A 23,550-nucleotide genomic window follows, 5' to 3' on the forward strand; every position below is an offset into this window, starting at 1 on the left:
GGATGAGAGTGTAACTGATACGATACGCGAGTTTGGGGTGGCAGTCACTGAAACAAAGGCGGTTTTCTTTGAGCCGAGATCTGTTTACAAAATTTCAATCACCAACTCTCTCTTCCGAATGCAAAAATATTTTGTAGACACCCACCTACGTAGGGAGAAATGGTCATCATAATAAAATAAGAGAAATCAGAGCTCGAAAGAAAAGATTTAGGCGTTCCCATTTCCCACGCGCCATTCGAGAGTGGAATGGTAGAGAAGTAGTATGAAAATGGTTCGATGAACCCTCTGCCAGTGTGAGTTGCAAAGTAACCATGTAGATGTAGATGTAGACATGAATGTTTCCGAGAGTGTAATGGAGCCGCCGCCAGCTTGTGTCTGCCGAGCAATACAGGTGACAAGGAGCCGTATCCCTGGAAGACGACGGTTTCGCGTCCTCCCATCTGCTGATGAAAAAGATATCGGGACTCACCAGACCATGCAACGCTCTGCCACTGCGCCCAAAGTCCTGTGTCGATGGTCACCTGCACGTTTCAGTCGTAGTTGCCGATGTCGTGGTCTTAACATTGGCACCTGCATGGGTCATCGGCTGCGGAGGCGCGTCCTTAGGAGTTTTCAGTACATTCCGTGTTCAGACACACTTGTACTCTACCCAGCATTAACGTCTGCTGATAGTTCCGCTACAGTTCGCCGCCTGTCCTGTTTTACCACTCTGCCCAGCCTACGACGTCCGACATTTGTAGTGAGGCGTTGCCGCCCAACCCCACGACGTCTATACATCGTTTCACATTGGTTTCGCCCCGTGTTGGAGCACTCCTCCAACACCCGACATGTTGTGCAGTTTTGGAAATGCTCGTCCCGAGCCTGAGGCCATCACAATCTGCCCTCGGTCAAAGTTAGATCGCATGCTTTCCCTATTCTACACACGGACAGCGCGCTCATATTACATGCACAGTGCGTGTCTCGGACTAGCAGTCATTCCTCGCCAGGTGACGCTGCTACCACCCGGACGGGTTTATATCGATTGTAAGTCGATGGTGATAATGTTCTGGCTGATCAGTGTAGGTATAGCTGCCTTCTCAGTGTTAAAGAGAACTTAAATAATTTTAACCTTATAATGACTATGCACTAGACAATCAGTTCATATACCCGGAAGTTGGGTAGCTAATGTTAACAACAGCCACAAATATCCAGGCAGCAGGTTTTTCAACATACTTCCAAAGCTGCCCATTCAGTTCCCTACAGTATATCAGAAAGTTGTTTTAGCAGAATGGTTTAAGAAAAAAGCGTGCTACTTCAAAAAGAGTATGAGGGATTAGACTGAAGTGACATGAAGTTCTCACTAATTACTGTCATACTAACTTGTAAGTTGTTACAAGTCGTCGGTTAGTATATTCCTGTATATATGATTTTCACGTTATGTGTAACGATGTGCCACTGATATATCGTGAAATATTATGTGCCTCTTGTATCTTAGCTTTATATATAAATATTTACACCAACAACATGTAAAATGTTAGAAGATATACAAACTCTGTACTACTCTATTCTTCTTTACCCAGCAGTAGACGCTGTTTTAGCAAAAAGATATTTTCCACCTGGTACATCGGTGGGATGGTTGCCTCAGTGCCCGTAGCGGTTTTTCCTGATTGGCGTACCAAGTCTGGATTGTATGGCGTTCGAACAGAAAATTTTTGATTGTCCGTTATAAATTTGGTGATACAGATAGAATAAGATTATTAAATGAGATCCTTCATCCATTCACTGAATTTTGCTATTCTGGCAGTAAAATAATTGTCAATGGCCGAACTGAAGAGGATCTAAAACACAACCTAGCAATTGTAATAAAAGGGTTTTTCAATAAGATAAATTTCCTAACGTCGAATAAAAATTTAAGTGGCAAAAAGTCGATTCTGGAGGAATTTACCTGGACTGGAGCCTTGTATGGAAGTCGAAAAAAAATGGTTCAAACGGCTCTGAGCACTATGGGACTTAACATCTATGGTCATCAGTCCCCTAGAACTTAGAACTACTTAAACCTAACTAACCTAAGGACATCACACAACACCCAGTCATCACGAGGCAGAGAAAATGGAAGTCGAACATGGACGATAAATAATTCTGGCAAGAAGAGAATAGAAGATTTTGAAATGTAGTGTTATAGAAGAATTTTGAAAATTAGGTGGGTGAATCGAATAACGAATGAATTATGCTGAATAGACTTAAGGAAAAAAGAAATTTGTGGTCCATTTGGACTAAGAGAAGGGATCGATTGGTAGCTCACATCCTGATACATCAAAGAATCGTAGTTCCTTAATGGAAGGAAGTATGTGTGTTGGGGGGGAGGAAGGCGGGGGGGAATCGTAGAGGGAGGCCAAGACTTGAATACAATAAGTAGATTTAGGTTGCAATTTTTATTCAGAGATGAAGAGCTTCGCACAGGACTGAATAACGTGAAGAGCTCCATCGAACCTGACTTCTGATTGAAGACCCCTGTGACAAAGATTCATTTTGCAAGGCTGTTTCTTAAGAAACACGGACAGCAAACAGTATGAGAAGTTTGTTATTTATCCCTGCTTAGATTGGGGAAGATGGTGGTATTATCAAACAGAGTGAAGTATGAGTGCACTGCAACAGACTGGAATGGTGCTTCAGCTGCCTCACCAGCTCGTCGTAGTTGGGTGCGACCAGACTGGAGAGTCCGTAGGGGAACATGAGCATCTGGCCGTAGCTGTGGAAGTCCAGGTAGAGCTGGAAGTCGTCACCGAGGCTGGCCAGGAACTGCGAGTAGGTCCTCGTCTCCACCTCCGAGAACGGCGCCGGCCCGGCAAAGTAGTTGGTGCAGCCGGTCGTGTTGGCGCCCTCCTCTGTCGGCACCAAGGTAAATTCCATTGTTACTGAGTAACTAAAAAAACTTCAACTGCAATAATACAATGTAAAATGGACATGTTTCAAAATCTGTCCTCCTCATCGTTTCGATTCCGCTGCTAAGATCTCCTTCAGGATCATCACTGCTCAATGATTGAATTTACTCAAGAAGGGTTGCCCTAAAGCAAATTTCAGAAGTGAGAACAGACGGCGAGGTGGAGAAAAAAACGTGTGCCCAACAATATGCAAATGACTTTGCAGTGGGGTTATCCTGCCCGCATCTCGTGGTCGTGCGGTAGCGTTCTCGCTTCCCACGCCCAGGTTCCCGGGTTCGATTCCCGGCGGGGTCAGGGATTTTTTCTGCCTCGTGATGGCTGGGTGTTGTGTGCTGTCCTTAGGTTAGTTAGGTTTAAGTAGTTCTAAGTTCTAGGGGACTGATGACCATAGATGTTAAGTCCCATAGTGTTCAGAGCCATTTGAAGTGGGGTTATCCGGCGCTGTCAAATCTTGTTCTAAACACGAAAAACTTTGGAGTACGTCACCAATCAGTTCAGTAAGTCCTTCTGCTATGGATCCGACACTAATATCGTCCGTTTTGGATTTTTTTTATGCCTTCTGTAAGCGTAGAATTGTGTCGTTGACCATCGATAGTCGCCTCTCTGCCGAGCGCAGAGCAACAGTTGCGAGTCGTGGCGTAGCTTTCGTGGAGCGCGGGCGGAGTATTGTGTTGATGCCGTGGCTGCAGCACGTATCTTACAAGCTTTGGTGAAGCAATTGAAAATGTTTGCCACAAAAGTTTTACGTTTAATTTCAATGTTCACGACGCAGTGCCAATGTTTATCCGAAAGGTGATGTTTCTCGGTTTCGTGTGTCGTGTCGGGAGAACAACAATGAACCGCGTCGCGACGGTTACGGAAAAATAATGTGAACTGGTACGATCATGATTGCAAGTTATAAGTGAAAGAAACACATATCGTTTTGACTGGCTGAATATCACGAGCGCAGGTACTTTCGCGTTCGTGTCGTACCCGAAATTTTATGGAGCATTCGCGTAGCGGTTCTGTCACGCGCATGCTCATGTTATAAGCTAATAAACTGCTCAGTACTGTTGGAAGAACTGTGCCAATCGTCGACTGATAAAACATCCGTCGAACAGTGATTATCTTGTGTTCTACGCATCGTGTTTTTGCATTGGATGTCATCATTTAGACAGCAACCTTATACGGCGCAACGGACACGTACTTGGAGTACAAATACTGCTCACGTCCATTGTGGAATAATGTTAGTTGTGAACAATGCAGCCCCACACTGTGCGAGTGTTTAACGGAATACAGTGAATTCTACCAGATCAACTTGGTGTTGTTGCTGTGAGTGGCTCCTCTCCCTGCTAGATAATACTTATTAAAGGACGCATCATAGCAGGCAGTGCAGAGAGCAGCAGATCAACCGCTGCGGGAACGACTAGGTATGTGTGTTTAGCACACGGTTGTTAAATATCCAGCCCCGTTCCTGTGTCTAAGGAGTGCTGTATAGTATCGAGTGCTGAAGGCTAGCTTTTATTAGTACTGCATATGCACCCCCTTTCCTCCCGGGCGCGTTACACTACCCCTACACACACTGACCACATCCCTTCATCTACATCTATACTCTACATACCACTGTGAAGTGCAAGGTGTACAGTATTTCCCACTGTATCATTTCTCGTTGTTTCTTCCTGTTTGATTCGCGTATGGAGTGTGGGAAGATTGCGTGCTTAAATCCCTCAGCTAATCTTGTCTTCGCTGTCTGTACGAGAGCAGTATGAAGAATTGGTTCAAATGGTTCTAAGCACTATGGGACTTAACATCTGAGGTTATCAGTCCTCTAGACTTAGAATTACTTAAACCTAACTAACCTAAGGACATCACACACATCCATGCCCGAGGGAGGATTCGAACCTGCGACCGTAGCAGCAGAGCGGTTCCGGACTGAAGCGCCTAGAACCGCTCGGTCACATCGACCGGCAGTATGTAGGGGTTCGTAGAAAACGTCCAGAAACACTTGCATTGCAGAGAGTATTTGAGCTGAAACTTCCTGGCAGATTAAAACTGTGTGCCCGACCGAGACTCGAACTCGGGACCTTTGCCTTCCGCGGGCAAGTGCTCTACCATCTGAGCTACCGAAGCACGACTCACGCCCGGTACTCACAGCTTTACTTCTGCCAGTACATCGTCTCCTACCTTCCAAACTTCGAGTTTGGAAGGTTCGAGTCTCGGTCGGGCACACAGTTTTAATCTGCCAGGAAGTTTCATATCAGTGCACACTCCACTGCAGAGTGAAAATCTCATTGTGGAGTATTTGGGCTGTTTCCCGTGACGTTACGGTTACACTTCTTGTTTGGAGTGTTTCAATTTTATGTGACTTTATGACGTTCATATCAATGAACTTGTGGGAGTCGCTGCAATCAGAGAAAATAAATGCACAGCGAATCAAAATGTTGTGCTTTGGAGGGAGTAGAGCGACATCATTATTACTCTTTGTTTTTTATAACACTTGAATGTTTTTTAAGACGGCCGTGAAAGCGGTGTGTTGACCACATACTTCATATCCGCATCCAGTGACGCCAATCGGCCAAGGATGATGCGGCGGTCGGTCGGTACGTTGGGCCTTCCGAGGCCTGTTCAGATGGAGATCATTGTTAAGAATTTGTTATTCTCAATTTGTTATCGCATAGCTGCATAAAGAGTTACTTCATAGCTTTATGTCGGTGCGTGTTATTTGCATAGTATTTAATAGCGAGCATGGCCGTCAACTGTTATTTGTTTATTATGTTTATTTATTTATCAAACACAAGAAAGCCATTTAACTGGGGCTTGAATGCTTGGGGTTTAGCACTCTGTTCTTTCCGTTCTTCTGAATGCCCACTAAAAATGAAACCTGCTAAAAAGTGCGCACCTATCTCTACAATGCTTAAGCACTTGTTATACAAGAGCACATCGTCTCGACTGAATGAACGTAGCAGTTCACTCTGAATGATTCAGTATTGTCAACAACAAATCCCATAAAGGAATAGATGCAGAAGGATAGCAGTGTTAAAGTCCGCTGCACGTGAACATCGGCCTACACGAAGTTCGCGAACTGACACTGCAAGTCGCTCTGGCCGCACTATTGTAAGCTAAGAATATCCCTGTCGTGCACACAGAACTGCCCCAAATATGATACCAACGGCGATACTAGAGTGAATGTAAGGAAAGTAAATAAGTCTTCTTCTTGTTTCAGTGTCAGAGGCGCTGGAGATCATTTTTACAGTGAAGATAGTAGCACTAAGTTTCTACACAAGTTTTTGAGTGTGGTTCTTCCGAGCAGACTTTCTGTCTGTCCTCAGTCCTATGAATTTAAAATGGTATTCATTGATTGTCTGACCACCTGGGCCGGCCGGGTGGCCGAGCGGTTCTAGTCGCTACAGTTTGGAACCGAGCGACCGCTACGTCGCGGGTTCGAATCCTGCCTCGGGCATGGATATGTGTGATGTACTTAGGTTAGTTATGTTTAAGTAGTTCTAAGTTCTAGGGGACTGATGACTTCAGAAGTTAAGTCTCCTAGTGCTCAGAGCCATTTGCACCATTTGACCACCTGGTGACAGCAAAATTTTACTTTTACAGTAGTCCCTGTAATAAACAGTATGCGTCGCAGTTTGCGTCACAGTTAATCAATAATCTGTTCTCTGATAGTCACTTGCTGACGTACCTGACTAACTTATTAGCTACAAGATTTACATTATGTTCCACCTCTTTGACAATAACGTTTGTGTCGTCTGCAAAGAGTAGCTGTTCTGAGTCAGTTGTCATGGGAGAATAAAGTAAATACGGCAAATGTCGTTTAAGACCAGTCCTTAACGACGTTGTCCAGTTTGAATGGGCAATAATGTAAATTTAAAGAAGTTAATAACAATACCCTAGCTACCTGAGTGGAGATGTTTAAAACAACGTTCTTCAGGCAATTTCGCAATTTCCTCAGTCTCCTTGGTTAATCTGCAACGAATGCTCTATTTGGACGACAATTCGGGGAGCGGGTTCAAGAAACGAAAATGCTGGTATAATTATAAAACAAGGCGATGACAATGTTCCAAAAAGTCAAGAAAATGTTTGCAGGAACGAGCAGCTAAAATGATGAGACTACCATCAATCAGATTTCCACCAACTGATAAAAAAACAACTGTACGTGTTCCCCTATCAGATATGGACTGTGTTCGAGGGTCTTCCCGAAATCTACTTTCTATGGCCGCAGGAATTAAAAATGGGATGTATGAGCACCCTTCTACAATGGGTATAGCTCTACAACACTCTCGATAGATATTCCGGCAGTAGTAATTAAAATAAATATGGTAGCCTAAAGTTAGTTCGTGGCCGTGGGCTGATGGATAAGGGTAGTAGGGTCGGAAGGGCAGATGTTGCAACAATATCACAGTGCTACTTTATAATATTGACATTAATTTAGGTTCCACTGTAGTCAAAATCATTGTAGGCTTTTAACATGCAAAAATGTATTCTTTTTAACACAAATATGATGCTGTCACCCCCTCGTCACACAAGCTAATGATTGTTAATTTCTGCAAGGTCAAAAATGAAATAGTAATCGTCACGCGCCACTTCGATGACATATGTGCAGGATGGCCAGAAACAGTTGAAAACCTTGTAAGGATGTTGCAAGGGAGGTTCTGCTGAGAAATAACTGTTAAGAAAAAATTCGTAACGTTGCTCCGTTTCCGAGTTAAGTTGCATGTTCATTTTATCATACCTCTTTTATTTTACACGGCAGTGACTAAGTAATATACTGTACTTAAGTTTATATGACACTCTATACGACCATGCTGCTAGAAGTAAGAAAAAGTAAACAAAAAAACATAAATTTTATGCCGACGAAGTCATTCAACTCTTCAGGACTTACCCAATTGGACCGGCCTCCCGCAGTTCAGCTAAATGGTGGTCGTCTGATCCAGCGCTGATGTGTCAAAGGCACACTTACAAGCATGACCTGTGTTTCCTAATACCCTTTGGAAGGGAAACTTGTCACAAGACTGGCAGGAAGCAACAACTTTCAACTACTATGAGCATTAGCACGGAAGTACCAACTGAAGTGCCTAGATTCTTCTCTGGAGGCTGGTTAACCGAAAGGCCTGTATGTTAAAATAATATCGTGGTGCGGTTTAGGTTATCGGGAGTCAATCGGCAGTCCTCGCGACGGTAGAACGGGAGTCGTGAGCCATGTGGGGCGAAGCTGACGTTTTAAAAGTGTTAGGTGCGTAAAGTCAACATTCAGTTATCCTCGGCGAACAACGATGTTGTTTTCCGGTTTTTAGGAAAAGGGTATCGACTTAATGAGGGAGCATTTGCTAGATGGTCAGAGATCTCATATAATAATATTAAAGACATGGATTAGTGGTATGGAAAAAATGACCTTTTTGACCCTTTTTCACCGGTCAAAGCGTGGCTGCCCGCCCTTATTTTGCTTGACAGTATGTCTATGGAAGTGCACAGAAATGTACGGCCCAGTCAATAAATGTTTCGGAGGACGTGTACAGAGCAATACATCACGTGATTTGTCTCGTGCACCGCATGGCACAGTTAGTGCGTGGATTCGCCGCAGTGGCGAGTAGGACTTCGCCAGATGCTACGTAAGCTCCGAGACGACAGATGAGAGGCAACGTCTATTACAACTTGGCCAATAGCAGGGAGTATCTTAGGTAACAGCCCACTAGAGCAGAGGTAGCATTTTCACAACGAGGGTTGTTGCAATCCGTCTGCTGCACAAACGAAAAGAATCCCATGCACATGAGGACGACTTTACGAACAATGCGTTATTTGACGAAGTATAAATAGACAAGTCTCAAATTTAATAGTCATTGTGTCCTTTAAAAGTGCAAATTCCGGAATAATCACGAGCTACTTGTGGTCAAACAATCTAATGGCGTTCACTGCCGTGAAAGGGGCGATAACAGCTATGCGTCGACTGAAATTTGTACATAATCATCTCTTAAAGTATTATACCTATTTTCTGTGTTGAAAATTTAGTGTAACATCGGTCCTATAAATGACATAGTGATTTTATAGCTTAAATGCTGACTGTTCGTGTTTACAATAAATTCTAACAAATAAGAGTTACTTCTATTCAAAATAAACTCTTCTCGACACTGCATTGTTTTCAAAGTAATACATGCCGAATGTTTCCTCGTTTTTCGCGGATATTACAACGTTTTTTTTTTCATGTGGTGGAATTAAAAAAGTGTTATTTGGTTCAGATGCATGTTGAATGAAATTGGTTGACGTGTTACTTATCAAAATGTTTTACAAGGAAAATTTCAGTGCTACCGACACATGTTCAAGTACTAAATGTTAGTATTACACCGTTACTGACTAAATATATGAATGCGTTTAGAACAAAACAGTGACAGACTTCTGGTGCTTCATCATTATCACTTAGAAAACATACTTAACACCCATAGACTTCCTCCAGACTCAACATGATAAACTAATCATTCGACAAGGCAATCTGTAATACTTGCTTTCAAAATTACACCTCAACAGACTCTGAATTCTGTCATGAATTGCTATATCTTCAAGATGTATACTGCCCTTTCTAAATCAGAACATATAGTGGGCACCAGTGAGTTACTCTTCTTGCTTATAATCGTCAGCTCTGCTATTTCTCCAAATAACGCGGAGGTTTCTCGAAGCTGACTCGTATGCGGGAGGACAACGGTTCAAATCCCAGCCCGGCCATCCAGATTTACGTTTTCCGTGTCTTCCCTAAATCGCTCCAGGTAAATGGCGGATGGTTCCTCTGAAAAAGGCACGGGCGATTTTCTTCCCCATCCTTGCGTAATCCGAGCTTGTACTCCGTCTGTAATGACCGCTGTGTTACGCGGACGTTGAAATTGACTCTTCCTTCCTTCACTCGAAGCTCTTCGTAATTACGCAAAATGTATTCGAAAAAGTCGCCAATGTTACCAAAAAGTGTGCTTTAGGAGACGCAGGGAACCGGCAGGTGCCTTACCTGCCCAGTGGAAATCCCAGTTGCGGTTTGGATCAGCGCCGTAGCACGGCGAGTAGGGGGTGCGGGTCCTGCGCCAGTTGCGATCCTGCGAACAGAAGTCCGTCACATCAGACGCGCAGTAACAGCTGGGAAGCACTCTAGTTCTGACAATTTGACGAGGCATTAGGTATCCGAACGTCAGATCGTGTAATGTCTCCATAACCGCTCACTGTAACAAACAGTTAACAACATTCAGGAATCCGAGTTGCACGTCAAAGTAACGAACATTTACTATGAAATACTTGACTCATTGACACCGACGAGGATGTCAAATGTCTACTTCATCACATTCAATGGTCTATAGTAAACCATATCCTTACTCTCTTGTTTTATTGTTACAATGTGTACTGATTCACCCTCTAGTTTTGTGTAGTGAGTTCTAGAATATCGATTTTGGATATATCAGATTACTGTGAATAGTCAATAGTCCAGACTTCACTACTAGCAAATCTGACACCCAAGGTTGTTGCTGCTTTGAGGAAGCATCAAAATTGCTTACAGTTTACAGTGCAGACACTGAAAAATCGAATCACGAATTGTCGTTAACTTCAATTTCGAGTCAGTTTACTATTTTCTACAAAAATTTATGAAAGTTTCTATTGCATGCCAACCATTATAATTTTCCAGACAATTATGAATATAAATCAAACAACAATTGGACATAGAATTTTCTAGTTAAGGGGTTATATATCGAAGGTCTCTGACGATACTTTCCCATAAAAATGTGTGAATTTTTAATAATCATTTACTTTTCCATCTCAGCTGCACATGTGCAACTGTAACGGAAAAATAAATAATGTATAACATTTTTAATGTCGACACAGTTGCTGAATTTTCTCGTGACGAATATTTCGGTTATATTGACAACTGTATTTTTATTCGTTGTTTGAAAGGTGCCTATTGTATAGGCAACACTGTGTATCTAATAAACCATCTTTCCACATGTCATATGTTTCAGCTAAAATACGACATTTAGATGTTGCAAAGGAGACAAAGTAAAGAAACAGAGCATTGCTGTTACAAAACATAATGCGAAGGACATCAAATTTTATGCAGTATTTCAAAAATACATCCCCTCGCTTAAGCTTTCGAAATTTTGTCTGTGAGTATTTAATAACTTCAATTAACATAACGTTATGACGGACACGTAAACCAGTTTATTCGCTAAGCCGCTGAGGCCTTTGAAAGCATGCTGTTTGCTTGTATCAGCTGTGGCAACGTGAAACACCCAGCTGTATGAGTCTCAGACAAATTGTAGCCAGATGACTAAAATAAAGAGAGTGAAGCCGAATAAAGACTACCCCAAAGAAAACATTTCGAACCAAGATATTTTCTATTAGCCAGCATGTGATTACAACAGTAACATTTTAAGTGAAACTACACTGGTGTCCAAAATTAAGGCAACAAACCGTTATTTCCCCTTCCTGTGTATAATTCAGGTTATAAACATGTTAGCCATCAACCAGATGTTCGTACGATCTTGTTCTGCACGGAAGTTGGATTTCCGGTCAATGGACAACCATGCGAACGATGTCGTCAGGACACCTATGAAACGGGGTTGTATTTGCTGGGTAGTCTCACATCCACAGTCGCTGCGTACACAGTCACAGACGGTGCAGTATGGCACAGAGAATATGCCTACTAGACTCTCTGCCATGGGGGGCCGTAGAAAGAACGGAAGCAGGTCAATCGCCCGATGGCTTAGTGTGAATCGTTCCGCTGTTTATCAGTTGTGGCGACAGTTTGTAGAGACCGAAACTGTCTCCCGAAGACCATGGCAGAGCCCACCACGTGTGTCTTCAGAAGAGAGGACCGTTATTTGGCTGTAAGGGCACGACGGTACCGCCTTAGTACTGCTCGGCAACTGGCAGATGAGCTCGCAGCGTCCGCTGGACGTGTTGTATCGAGGCAGACGGTGCACGGAAGGCTTCGGCAGAGTGGCCTTTGTTGGAGGAGACATGCTGTACGTATTACGAGGGCAGTTCAATAAGTAATGCAACACATTTTTTTTCTCGGCCAATTTTGGTTGAAAAAACCGGAAATTTCTTGTGGAATATTTTCAAACATTCCTGCTTCGTCTCGTATAGTTTCATTGACTTCCGACAGGTGGCAGCGCTGTACGGAGCTGTTAAAATGGCGTCTGTAACGGATGTGCGTTGCAAACAACGGGCAGTGATCGAGTTTCTTTTGGCGGAAAACCAGGGCATCTCAGATATACATAGGCGCTTGCAGAATGTCTACGGTGATCTGGCAGTGGACAAAAGCACGGTGAGTCGTTGGGCAAAGCGTGTGTCATCATCGCCGCAGGGTCAAACAAGACTGTCTGATCTCCCGCGTGCGGGCCGGCCGCGCACAGCTGTGACTCCTGGAATGGCGGAGCGTGCGAACACACTCGTTCGAGATGATCGACGGATCACCATCAAACAACTCAGTGCTCAACTTGAGATCTCTGTTGGTAGTGCTGTCACAATTGTTCACCAGTTGGGATATTCAAAGGTTTGTTCCCGCTGGGTCCCTCGTTGTCTAACCGAACACCATAAAGAGCAAAGCAGAACCATCTGTGCGGAATTGCTTGCTCGTCATGTGGCTGAGGGTGACAATTTCTTGTCAAAGATTGTTACAGGTGATGAAACATGGATTCATCACTTCGAACCTGAAACAAAACGGCAATCAATGGAGTGGCGCCACACCCACTCCCCTACCAACAAAAAGTTTAAAGCCATACCCTCAGCCGGTAAAGTCATGGTTACAGTCTTCTGGGACACTGAAGTGGTTATTCTGTTCGATGTCCTTCCCCATGGTCAAACGATCAACTCTGAAGTGTATTGTGCTACTCTTCAGAAATTGAAGAAACGACTTCAGCGTGTTCGTAGGCACAAAAATCTGAACGAACTTCTCCTTCTTCATGACAACGCAAGACCTCACACAAGTCTTTGCACCCGAGAGGAGCTCACAAAACTTCAGTGGACTGTTCTTCGTCATGCACCCTACAGCCCCGTTCTCGCACCGTCGGATTTCCATATGTTTGGCCCAATGAAGGACGCAATCCGTGGGAGGCACTACGCGGATGATGAAGAAGTTATTGATGCAGTACGACGTTGGCTCCGACATCGACCAGTGGAATCGTACCGTGCAGGCATACAGGCCCTCATTTCAAGGTGGCGTAAGGCCGTAGCATTGAATGGAGATTACGTTGAAAAATAGTGTTGTGTAGCTAAAAGATTGGGGAATAACCTGGTGTATTTCAATGCTGAATAAAACAACCCCTGTTTCAGAAAAAAAATGTGTTGCATTACTTATTGAACTGCCCTCGTACCTCTGACGCGTCTTCACAGAAGGAACGTCTAGAATGGAGTCATCAACACGCCACCTGGGCAGTCAAACAGTGAGCCAATGTTGTTTTTACAGATGAGTTCCGATTTAGTCTGGAGAATGATTATCGATGGATTCGCATCTGGTGGGAACGTGGAACACAATTTCGGGACCCAAACATTGTGGAAACAGACCGATATGCTTGCCACTCGAACCCCTTTTCATGAAATTGTACGGGTGGCTCGGCAAGATTTAACTGCTGACAGGTATTGTGACGAGATCTTGGGATCTCGTGTACATTTGCTGCGAGGTGCTGTGCGGCCAGACTTCGCATTGATGGACGGTGATGCTCGACCTCATAGAGCATGAGTGGTTGATGTTTTCTTGGAAACGGAAAATACTGCACCCATGGAGTGGACTGCTCGCTCTCCAGATTTGAACCCTATAGAGCATTTCTGGGACGCAGTAGGGAGATGGTTTGCACCGCATCAGAATCCACCTACTACTCTCCAAGACTGCGAGCAGCTCTGCAGGAAGAATGGGCGCTATAGCCTCAACATGAGACTGATGACATCATTTACAGCGTGCCTGTCCTTCTCAGGCCTGTATTGCAGCCAGAGGGGGACACAACCCATACTGAGCGCATTAACCAGTTATCGGAATGTGTGTACAAATCTGTTAAGTTGGAAAAACGAAGAACATTTTTGTCTACCGTTATGCAGGTTGCAGTTGTTGACGTTCTGAATTCTTTGCATCGTTTCTACATTACAATCACCTGTTTATACTGTTTTGTGGCAAAATAAAAGCACCTTGCGAAATTTGCTTTTGTTTCTTTAATTTTGGACACCAGTGTAGATGCTGAAGTAGATGTGTATTCACGAAACCCAAGTGAGTTGTTTTAAGTTATGGCGGTGTGCAGAATGATAACTTGTCGCAACTATTCAACATATCTTGAAAAAAATTCAAAGCCAAGATTCGGATAGCTTCTCACCGTAGTCCAGGTGTACTCGTAACCGTCGGGGTTGAGGTTGGGGAAGACGTAGAAGTTGAAACGCCTCACGACGTTGCTGATCGCCGTGTCGTTAGTGGTTAGCATCTGGTTGACAAACCACGTGACGCTGGCGGGGCCGATCCACTCATTCGCATGTATACCTGTCGAGTCAGAATTCCGCAAATTATACTTTCGGTTAGAAGACGTTCACATGCCTGAGACTGAATACTGTCATGAAATGTTACCATACTTGTTCCCAGTATACAACCTAATATACTGATTTTTTCGTATACTTTGAACTTATGGACGAAGAAATGATAGTGCCCACAGGCAACTGTTGAAAACATACTTAATTTGTTTCACACTGGAGATGTGTGAGTTAAGTCACAAACCAATATAACAACGTCATTTCGTAATATAGCTTTGAGACAATACACAACTTCAGTTGAATCTATCTATCCGCTGTCATAATTCATTCTACATGATTTTGAACAGCAAAATGCAAGACCTACTAGCATGGATCAAGTGATTCAATTATACCGCTCTCTGAAGAAAACTTCCAAATTCCAGGTAACACTTGAAGCTCCCCTCTTTTCTTTTTTTGTTAGAATATAGGACTACAGCTTTTCTGGCATATTCTAATAACTTTTTGCACTGCAATTCACCACACATACTAATTACAATTGGGGTTATAAGCCATTAATAGCGATGTTGCCCAACCCACACGTCACCGAACCAGTTGGTACATCTGTTAAGGCACTGGCCTCACATATCGAAGAAACGAAATTCAAATCGCGTTCCGACTATCTAGATTTCCCATTTCATAAATCCTGTGAAAGGTTAAGGTCGGTTTTTAACCTCCCCACCCTGCTCCTCACAATCTCTTGACACATTTACTGTCCAACAAGCATTTTTCCCGGAGAGCAGAAAATGCTCCTCCTTGACTTGCCCCTGTGATATCGTCATGTCTACTTATACAGTAACAGTTCACTCGACAACTGGCCGTTTAATAATTCTCAGTAATAAGCGACAGTTGAAAATAAAAATTTAAAAAAATATTTAAGCAAGAAAACCGTTGGAAAAAGACCACACGGCCCTGTGTCATTATATGTAGAACACCGTATTAAGCATAGCGAATAAAAAATTAGTCGATTCCCAGTAGACATCACGCTAATACCGCGTAACATTCCATATGATGACCTCAGTTCGGTGAGGAAGAGAACGCAAAACTTTCTTCAGATACGCCGCATCAATCTGAAGACGTACACTGATTGGGTACGTTAGAGCTACCAAATTACGGAGATGTTGATCGTTATGTTTCGGCTAGTATTCCACATAATTCTGGGGATCGTTATGGGTTAAGATTGGTTGATTTGACAGGCCAGTCGATACACGACAGGGTGCTTGAGGATTCGTCAAACCGGAAAAGTGTGCGTGAAACCTTTGAAGTCGGCTATTGTCGCCTTGGAATACGAGACTGTTTATTGTGTACTAAACGTGAAGATGTAGAAGAAAGATCAACCTGAAGTAAACATCCGGGTTTTTGTTCAGGGTAACCTGAATGAGTGATCGCAAGTCGTGGTATAGAGAACACCCTCAGAACATCAGGGAAGTATCCTCTGCCATAATTACACCCTCCACACTGCGGGGTAAGCACGACGTGGGGCCGTCGGTGTACTCGGCGCCTTTCACCATCCGAAAAAGAGGTTCAAAAAATGGTTCAAATGGCTCTGAGCACTATGGGACTTAACATCTGAGGTCATCAGTCCCCTAGAACTTAGAACTACTTAAACCTAACTAACCCAAGGACATCAGACACATCCATGCCGGAGGGAGGATTCGAACCTGCGACCGTAGCGGTCACGCGGTTCCAGACTATAGCGCCTAGAACCGCTTGACCACTCTGGCCGGCCCGAGAAAGAGGCAAAATCGTGACTCATCAGAGCGTAACAACACGTTGCGTCAGATTTGTGCTCAACTGAAGACTGTTTCAAAATCGTGCAATGATCTTATCTGGAAAGCTGATGAACTCAACGAACCCTCTTCCTTTAACTACACCACAATGAATTTCTTGAAACAGAGTAATAATATACACGGTGATTTTTTCCACTGTGTACAAACTCTTGGGGTTGATCGGTGTGAGGATACGAAACAAAAAATGTCTAACGAAATTATGATCGGAAATGCATGCTTTTCATACTACAGACCATTTTTTGAATCATATTTTGTTACAGACACTGCGCTGTACCACGCAGCCACAGTTATAGAATGCATGGTTCCCTCCTAGAGGATGGCACTGTTGCTCATACGTCATGCTCTAGCACCCTCTGCTGCCATAGCAATTGGTAATGTTGTGTCCGATTCATTTCTCTTGCTGACTCACCTTGTAGTGAATGTGATACAGTGTTGTACACAATATTTCCGTATTCGAATCGAGAGCTTGCCGATCAGGTGTTTTCTTACGGAAAGGCAAGTAGCAACGGGCGGTGGGCAGCAAGGTTGTGTCAGGACACCTATCTCCTACGGCAACAACCACAGCATTCAACGTCTACAACATTGTTTCGCCGTTTCTCTAGACAGGATCGTTTCAGAAAGCAGGAAATCATGAAGGGAATACCCGCAATGTTAGGCACCAGACTTGGGGGAAAACATGGTTAACACTGTGGCAGGTGACTGCCGTGTCAGCAACAAAAACCTGGCGTGCCAGTACAGGGTAAGCCAGACGACCGTGTGGAACATTCCCCATGACAACTGTTACTACCCTAGTCGCTTACAGCGTGTGCAGGACTTACTAGCGACAGACTTTCCGCTTCGGGAGCAGTTTTGTCACTGTTTTCTTCACTAGGTAACCACGATTCCCGAACTTGCTTATCCACTCTATTCACAGATGAGGCCACATTTACGCGGAGTGGTATCTTACACTTTCATAACAGTCATCTGTGAGATAAAATGCAAGACCCCCATGATATCTTGGCAGCGAATCACCAACAAAGGTGCAGCCGGAATGTGTGGACCGGGACAGCTGGTGACCGCATTTTGGGGCCAGTCTTCCACCAACGTCGCCTAACGGGCCGGAACTACCGGAGTTTCTTGCGCGTGACTTTGCCTCCCCTGGTGGAAGAAGTGCCAGTGATAATTCGAAGCGTTATGTGACTGCTGCATGACGGTACTCCAGCCCACTCCGCTGTTAACGCCCGGATTCATCTCAATAGTGTCTTCCCTCGTCGGTGGATCGGACGAGGGGGTCCATCTGCGTGGCCTACTCCTTCACCGGATCTCAACCTGTGCGATTTCTGGTTAAGGGGGCATCTCAAAAGTATCGTGTATGCAGAGCCCATTCCAGATGTGGAGGTAGTGGAGCAGCGCATTCGTGCTGCCCTCTGTCACTGTTCGGATGCAGCCTGGCCGGTGTGAACGTGTGAGACAGAACATGCTCCGGCGCGTACACGCATGCGTTGGGGCACATGGAAATCATTTTCAACACATACTGTAACCGTGGCTGCATGGTACAGTGTGTATCAGACTGCAGTCTCTGTAACAGTGTATGACTGAATAAATGAACTCTAGTATGGAAACCATGCATTTCCGGACATAAGTTCATTACGCCTTTTTTGCTCCGCATACTCTCATCGATCAGTCCCTAGTGTTCGCACACGGTGGGAAAAATCACCCTGTATAGAACTATAAATTTCTGTCATTAATACATTAAAAATGTACTGAAGCTTTTATTGTGATGTATTTTTCGTTCTACGAAAAATGGTTTAATTATTTAGTATTAACTTGTGTAGCGACAACAGTTCTTAATAAAATCAATTCAGTTGTTAAGTGAAGCCGGCCGGGGTGGCCGAGCGGTTCTAGGCGCTACAGTCTGGAACCGCGCGACCGCTACGGTCGCAGGTTCGAATCCTGCCTCGGGCAAGGGTGTGTGTGATGTCCTTAGGTTAGTTAGGTTTAAGTAATTCTAAGTTCTAGGGGACTGATGACCTCAGAAGCTAAGTCCCATAGTGCTCAGAGCCATTTGAACCATTTTTTTGTTAAGTGAACCTTGAAAATCAAAGGTCCTTTGGTAATACTTAATATCACACTATCCGTAAGGATCATGACCATACCCGGACACCATCTACCAGAAACATATCATATGAACGGATTTTGTGTACTATGTAGTATACGAGATGCAAGCATGGTATTGGAAAGGAATATGCAGTGTGTTTGTCATCCTTTGAAGGAAAGGAGAGTTACAAGCAGTAATATTTTAACGCAGCGCGAAACGTAATACAGCATAATGAAGAAATCTAAGTAAAGCAGCATATACGGAACATGAACTTACCATAAATATAACGTCGCGTAGAAAGTAAGCATCAAATGAAGTTTGTAGTACGTTTCAGAGAAGAAATACCTCGTCGACAAGAAAAATGGATATCACAATGACATGCATAACATCTGAATGTTGAAAGGATATTACGGATAATTAATGCATGAGATCTAAGCGAAAGTTCCTTCCAAGAATTTTATCTGCAACGCAATAAGCATTCTTGAGTGGAACCGATCATATACAGTCAAACAGGGCGAGTTTTCACCAGGCAGGGTATCTTTGTACCATTTGCTACTTTTGTTTCAAATGTCTGCTGCTCCACCTGCTTTCATTATTTTGCACTAAAAGCAAGGGTTTTATTGCCTCTGTGATTTCTAGTTAGTATTTCAGTTGTGTTCTCACCTTCATATAAGCTCTAAGGCTTTCGATTATCCTTTAACTGTATTGGCTGTGAAGAGAGCTTCTGGCGATAGTGATTTAAGCTGAGCAGTGACAGCTCGATACAAATAGGTTGGCATTCCAAAGTAAACCTACACTACCGAATTAACACAATTTTTTTTACTTCTTATTAATACCTGATTTCTTTCTGGAGTGATCTAAAGTTACCCAGAGCATAAGACATAGGAAAAATACTATACTTTTTAGGACAGGTCTAAAGTTACCCTACATGACAGGGTAAGAGTATTAAATTTGAAATTTTACTCTACTAGGTCACAGTTAGTAAACATTTTAATTTTCTCAATCACTCAGTAACTTTAGATGTAAAATGTTACAATGTGTGCTCTGATGGGGAATTTTTTTTGTGTCCAGATTTTGAAAAAAATGGAAAAAGTGATACATAGTAACCTCGATTGACCGTAGTCAAGAGTGTATCTCCATGAGGTTTATTCTAAATAAAACATATGTAGCAAGATACAAGCACCGCTGGGTGGTAACGGTTAGCCAGAATCATTGAGTTCAGCTCTCTGGGAAAATCAGGCCGTCGGTGGAAATGCGTGTATTTGGTTAACGGCCGTTATCAGACTGAGTATTCTTCCATACATTTCTGTCCCATGTCGACAGGACGTTAAGAAATATAACTTTAGTTTTACCGTTTACTATTGATTATTACCTTAAAAATTATGCTACTGGCCCCTGAACACGTACGAATGACTGGAATAGTGTGATATAAGTCTTATCACTTCTCGTTAACTCGTTTACGGAAGCGCAATGGAGAAACAGTCCAGATGACGCAGGACTGTCGTCAGCCATCTTGAATAGTCAGTGTGGTCAGAGTACCGAACGAGGTGGCGCAGTGGTTAACACACTGGACTCGCATTCGGGAGGACGACGGTTCAATCCCGTCTCCGGCCATCCTGATTTAGGTTTTCCGTGATTTCCCTAAAATCGCTTCAGGCCAATGCCGGGATGGTTCCTTTGAAAGGGCACGGCCGATTTCCTTCCCCATCCTTCTCTCACCCGAGCTTGCGCTCCGTCTCTAATGACCTCGTTGTCGACGGGACGTTAAACACTAATCTCCTCCTCCTCCTCCTCCTCCTCAGTGTGGTCAGATAGATATGTCAAGATGAGAAGACGAGATGGCAAGAACTTTTCTATGTTAAAATTTTGACAAACCAGTGCCGGTTTAGTACGCAATAAGTGAACAGCGTAATTACTAAACGTATATGAGATATTTAGAACACTGGATTAAGCCATCAAATTATAATTAAGATGTATGTCGGAAGATAAAACAGAAATTGTAACAGGGGTTTAACAAATTAATTTACTGTTATTGTCTAACAGCTTCTCCCATACAAAAAATAGAAGTCGAAAGTAGGTTTTCCAAAGTGAATTAAAATGAAATTTTATTGTGTTTATGTTGGTGTGTGTGTGTGTGTGTGTGTGTGTGTGTGTGTGTGTGTGTGTGTGTGTGTGTATGTGTGTGTGCGTGCGTGTGTGTGTATCTAGGGAAAGAAGGATGGATGCGTGTGAAGCTAACTATTTTAAATATCTTCTCCTCCTCCTCAAAGCATTCACTCTGGATTTATTAAATACAAATTAATTATAATTTTCAGATCCCTAAGAGTAGGCTAATTGTGTACGACAATAATTAAATTCATTTCGCGCTATTTCGACCAGCTTTTATCAGTGCCTCCTTGTTTTTCAGATGTTAGTTATAGAATTATTGTTTAAATGTCTCCTGGTTAAACAAGAAAAAAGGAAACTGAACGTTTGGTGTGAGAATTTTATGCGTCAAATTGTGAATATAAAATCTGTGAATGAACGCAAGGCTACGGTGCTGAAGACTGCTATTAACTTTCATTGTTAGAAGGGCTCATAAATTCTTGAAAGATATGTTATCCACTATGATAATGATTCTGCATCTGTTGTGATTTTTGACAATACTTTAAAGGGACTAACAACCGCATCGAGATTTTTAGGTTTGGCTACTGATAGAAAACTTGTGTTTTACTCACCTCCCTCAATGACTACGATGGGATTGCCCGGTGCGAAGGTGATGTTCACACCCAGGATCTCTCGACCTTCGTAACTGGATCCGCCCACAACCAGTGTCACAATGTCCGGGTATGTCTCCGACAGAGAGTTCAGCCAGGCATGAATCTGTAAATCAAGCTTTTGGTTAGAACTGGGGTAGGCTCACCTACAGCTATTGCAAAGGAATGACTCTGGCAGTAGTGTGAGGATTTGGATGAAACTCATAGAAAATATAGTACTTGGTACGTACTTTAACGCCTCTGCTCTTCAATACGTGCTGGTTGTCTTTGTGCGTGTTTTGGTTTGCATTTCTCAGGTAAGCTCTTTGAACAGCTTCGTTTTCTTGATGAGCCAATAAGGTGACGATGATAAATGGAGAGCATTCAGTGGGGAATGCATGAAGTCACATCAATGCTTGGGAACATACGGGCCAATCTTTTGATGATAACTATAGCTATGGGTAGTTTGTCGCAGAAGTACTGACGTATTTCTTGAGAAACTTCCTGGTACACTCTCGATCATAAATTAAGGATAATTGCAGAATGTGGTGCCACACATACATGTGCCGAAGTACATGTGCACAAAACATTACTGTTTCTTGCGCATGTAACACGACATCAATATGGGATATGGTCACCATGTACACGTACACAGCCCGCACAACTGGTTGGCATACCCTGGATCAGGTGGTCGAGCAGCTGCTGGGGTATAGCCTCCCATTCTTGCACCAGAGCCTGTCGGAGCTCCTGAAGTGTCCTAGGGGTTTGAATATGTGCAGCGATACGTCGACCGAGAGCATCCCAGACGTGCTCGATGGGGTTTAGGTCTGGAGAACAGGCAGGCTACTCCATTCGCTTGATATCTTCTGTTTCAAGGTACTCCTTCACGATGGCAGCTCGGTGGAGCCGTGCGTTATCATCCATCAGGAGGAAGGTGGGACCCACTTCACCCCTGAGGCGGACATACTGGTGCAAAATGACGTCCCGATACACCTGACCTGTTACAGTTCCTCTGTCAAAGACATGTAGGGGTGTACGTGCACCTATTATAATCCCACACCATCAAACCACGACCTCCATACGGGTCCCTTTCAAGGACATTAAGGGGTTGGTATCTGGTTCCTGGTTCACGCCAGATGAAAGCCCGGCAAGAATCACTGTTCGGACTACATCTGGATTCGTCTGTGAACATAACCCGGGACCACTGTTCCAATGACCATGTACTGAGTTCTTGACCTTGCAGGTCAGACTATACCTGGACTCGTCCGTGAACATAACCTGGGACCACTGTTCCAATGACCATGTACTGTGTTCTTGACCTTGCAGGTCTCCGGGCGAATAAATCATCTCTGTTCAATCGTCTGTAGACTGTGTGTCCGGAGACAACTGTTCCAGTGGCTGCGGTAAGGTCCCGAGCAAGGCTAGCTGCAGTACTCCGTGGCCGTCTGCGGGCACTGATGGTAAGATATCAGTCTTCTTGTGGTGTTGTACACTGTGGACGTCCTGTACTGTAGCGCCTGGACACGTTTCCTGTCTGCTGGAGTCGTTACCATTATCTTGAGATCACACTTTGTGGCACACGGAGGGCCCTTGCTACGACCTGCTGTATTTGACCAGCCTCCAGTCGCCCTAGTATTCTACCCCCCATAACGTCATCAATATGTGTTCTTTGAGCCATTTTCAACACACAGTCACCATTAGCACGTCTGAAAACGTGTGCACACTTACTCGCTGCACCGTACTCTGACATTCACCAACATACTTCTGCGTATGTGGACTGCTGCCAGCGCCACCGTGCGACGACCGCAGGTCAAATGCACCGCTTGGTCACACCCCGAGGTGATTTAAACTCGCAAACCGCCCATCAGAGCGTTGTTTCACCATGTATTAGCTTTATCCTTAATTTATGAGCATGAGTGTAGAGTGAAAGTGTGTACCGGACCGGGGCTCGAACATAGGGATATTTCCTGTGAGTTGCCAGTGATATTTTCGCATGAAACTGACAGCCATTCGACAGATAGATCCCACCCAGTTTTATAAACAGTTCGTTCATGTCGGTTCTCTTGCTGCATGTATATCACTGAAACTGAAAATTGCAAGATTCATGCACTTCAAAACATGGAAAGAAAAATTTAACAGTGTCACCTATTTCACTAAAGTAGGCATTAAAACGAGCACTTTAACCATAATCCAAAATTTATTTCCAACAAAGATCTTGATGCAACCTGTAGAAATGATCTGAAGTAGTACTATAGAACGTAGACAATCACAGTGGGACTAACAGCTTTGAACTGCTTGTGTACACGAGTATATGTGAACTGTCCAAGTATGGGACAATGTCCAAGAGTATAAGTAATGCTGTAGTATCCTCCCCCAGTGGCGTAAGCTGTTGCTAAAATGGGCACTCGTTGCACAGCTTTCTGTCGTGACCGTGACCGCGACATCAGCTCCCTCTTGTAGTTACCTCGACCTCTAGCTTAATAATTGTTATTGTATTCAAACTACCAATAGCAATTATGGACAGG

The 23,550-nt window shown here is 43.7% G+C and overlaps 1 protein-coding gene across 1 annotated transcript in view; it reads right to left on the bottom strand.

Annotated features, from left to right (window-relative positions):
• Positions 1 to 23,550, bottom strand: part of LOC124606516 (zinc carboxypeptidase-like) — a 97,221-nt gene that overhangs the window by 20,272 nt on the left and 53,399 nt on the right. Inside the window, exons 5-8 of the mRNA XM_047138500.1 lie at positions 21,008 to 21,152; positions 14,240 to 14,400; positions 9,874 to 9,982; positions 2,662 to 2,864 (exon numbers count right to left, since the gene is read on the bottom strand). Coding sequence (XP_046994456.1) covers positions 2,662 to 2,864; positions 9,874 to 9,982; positions 14,240 to 14,400; positions 21,008 to 21,152 — 618 coding nt within the window. The remainder of the gene's footprint in view (positions 1 to 2,661; positions 2,865 to 9,873; positions 9,983 to 14,239; positions 14,401 to 21,007; positions 21,153 to 23,550) is intronic.

Source organism: Schistocerca americana, chromosome 3, assembly GCF_021461395.2.
Source record: "Schistocerca americana isolate TAMUIC-IGC-003095 chromosome 3, iqSchAmer2.1, whole genome shotgun sequence".
In the NCBI taxonomy this organism is placed as follows: Eukaryota; Metazoa; Arthropoda; class Insecta; order Orthoptera; family Acrididae; genus Schistocerca; species Schistocerca americana.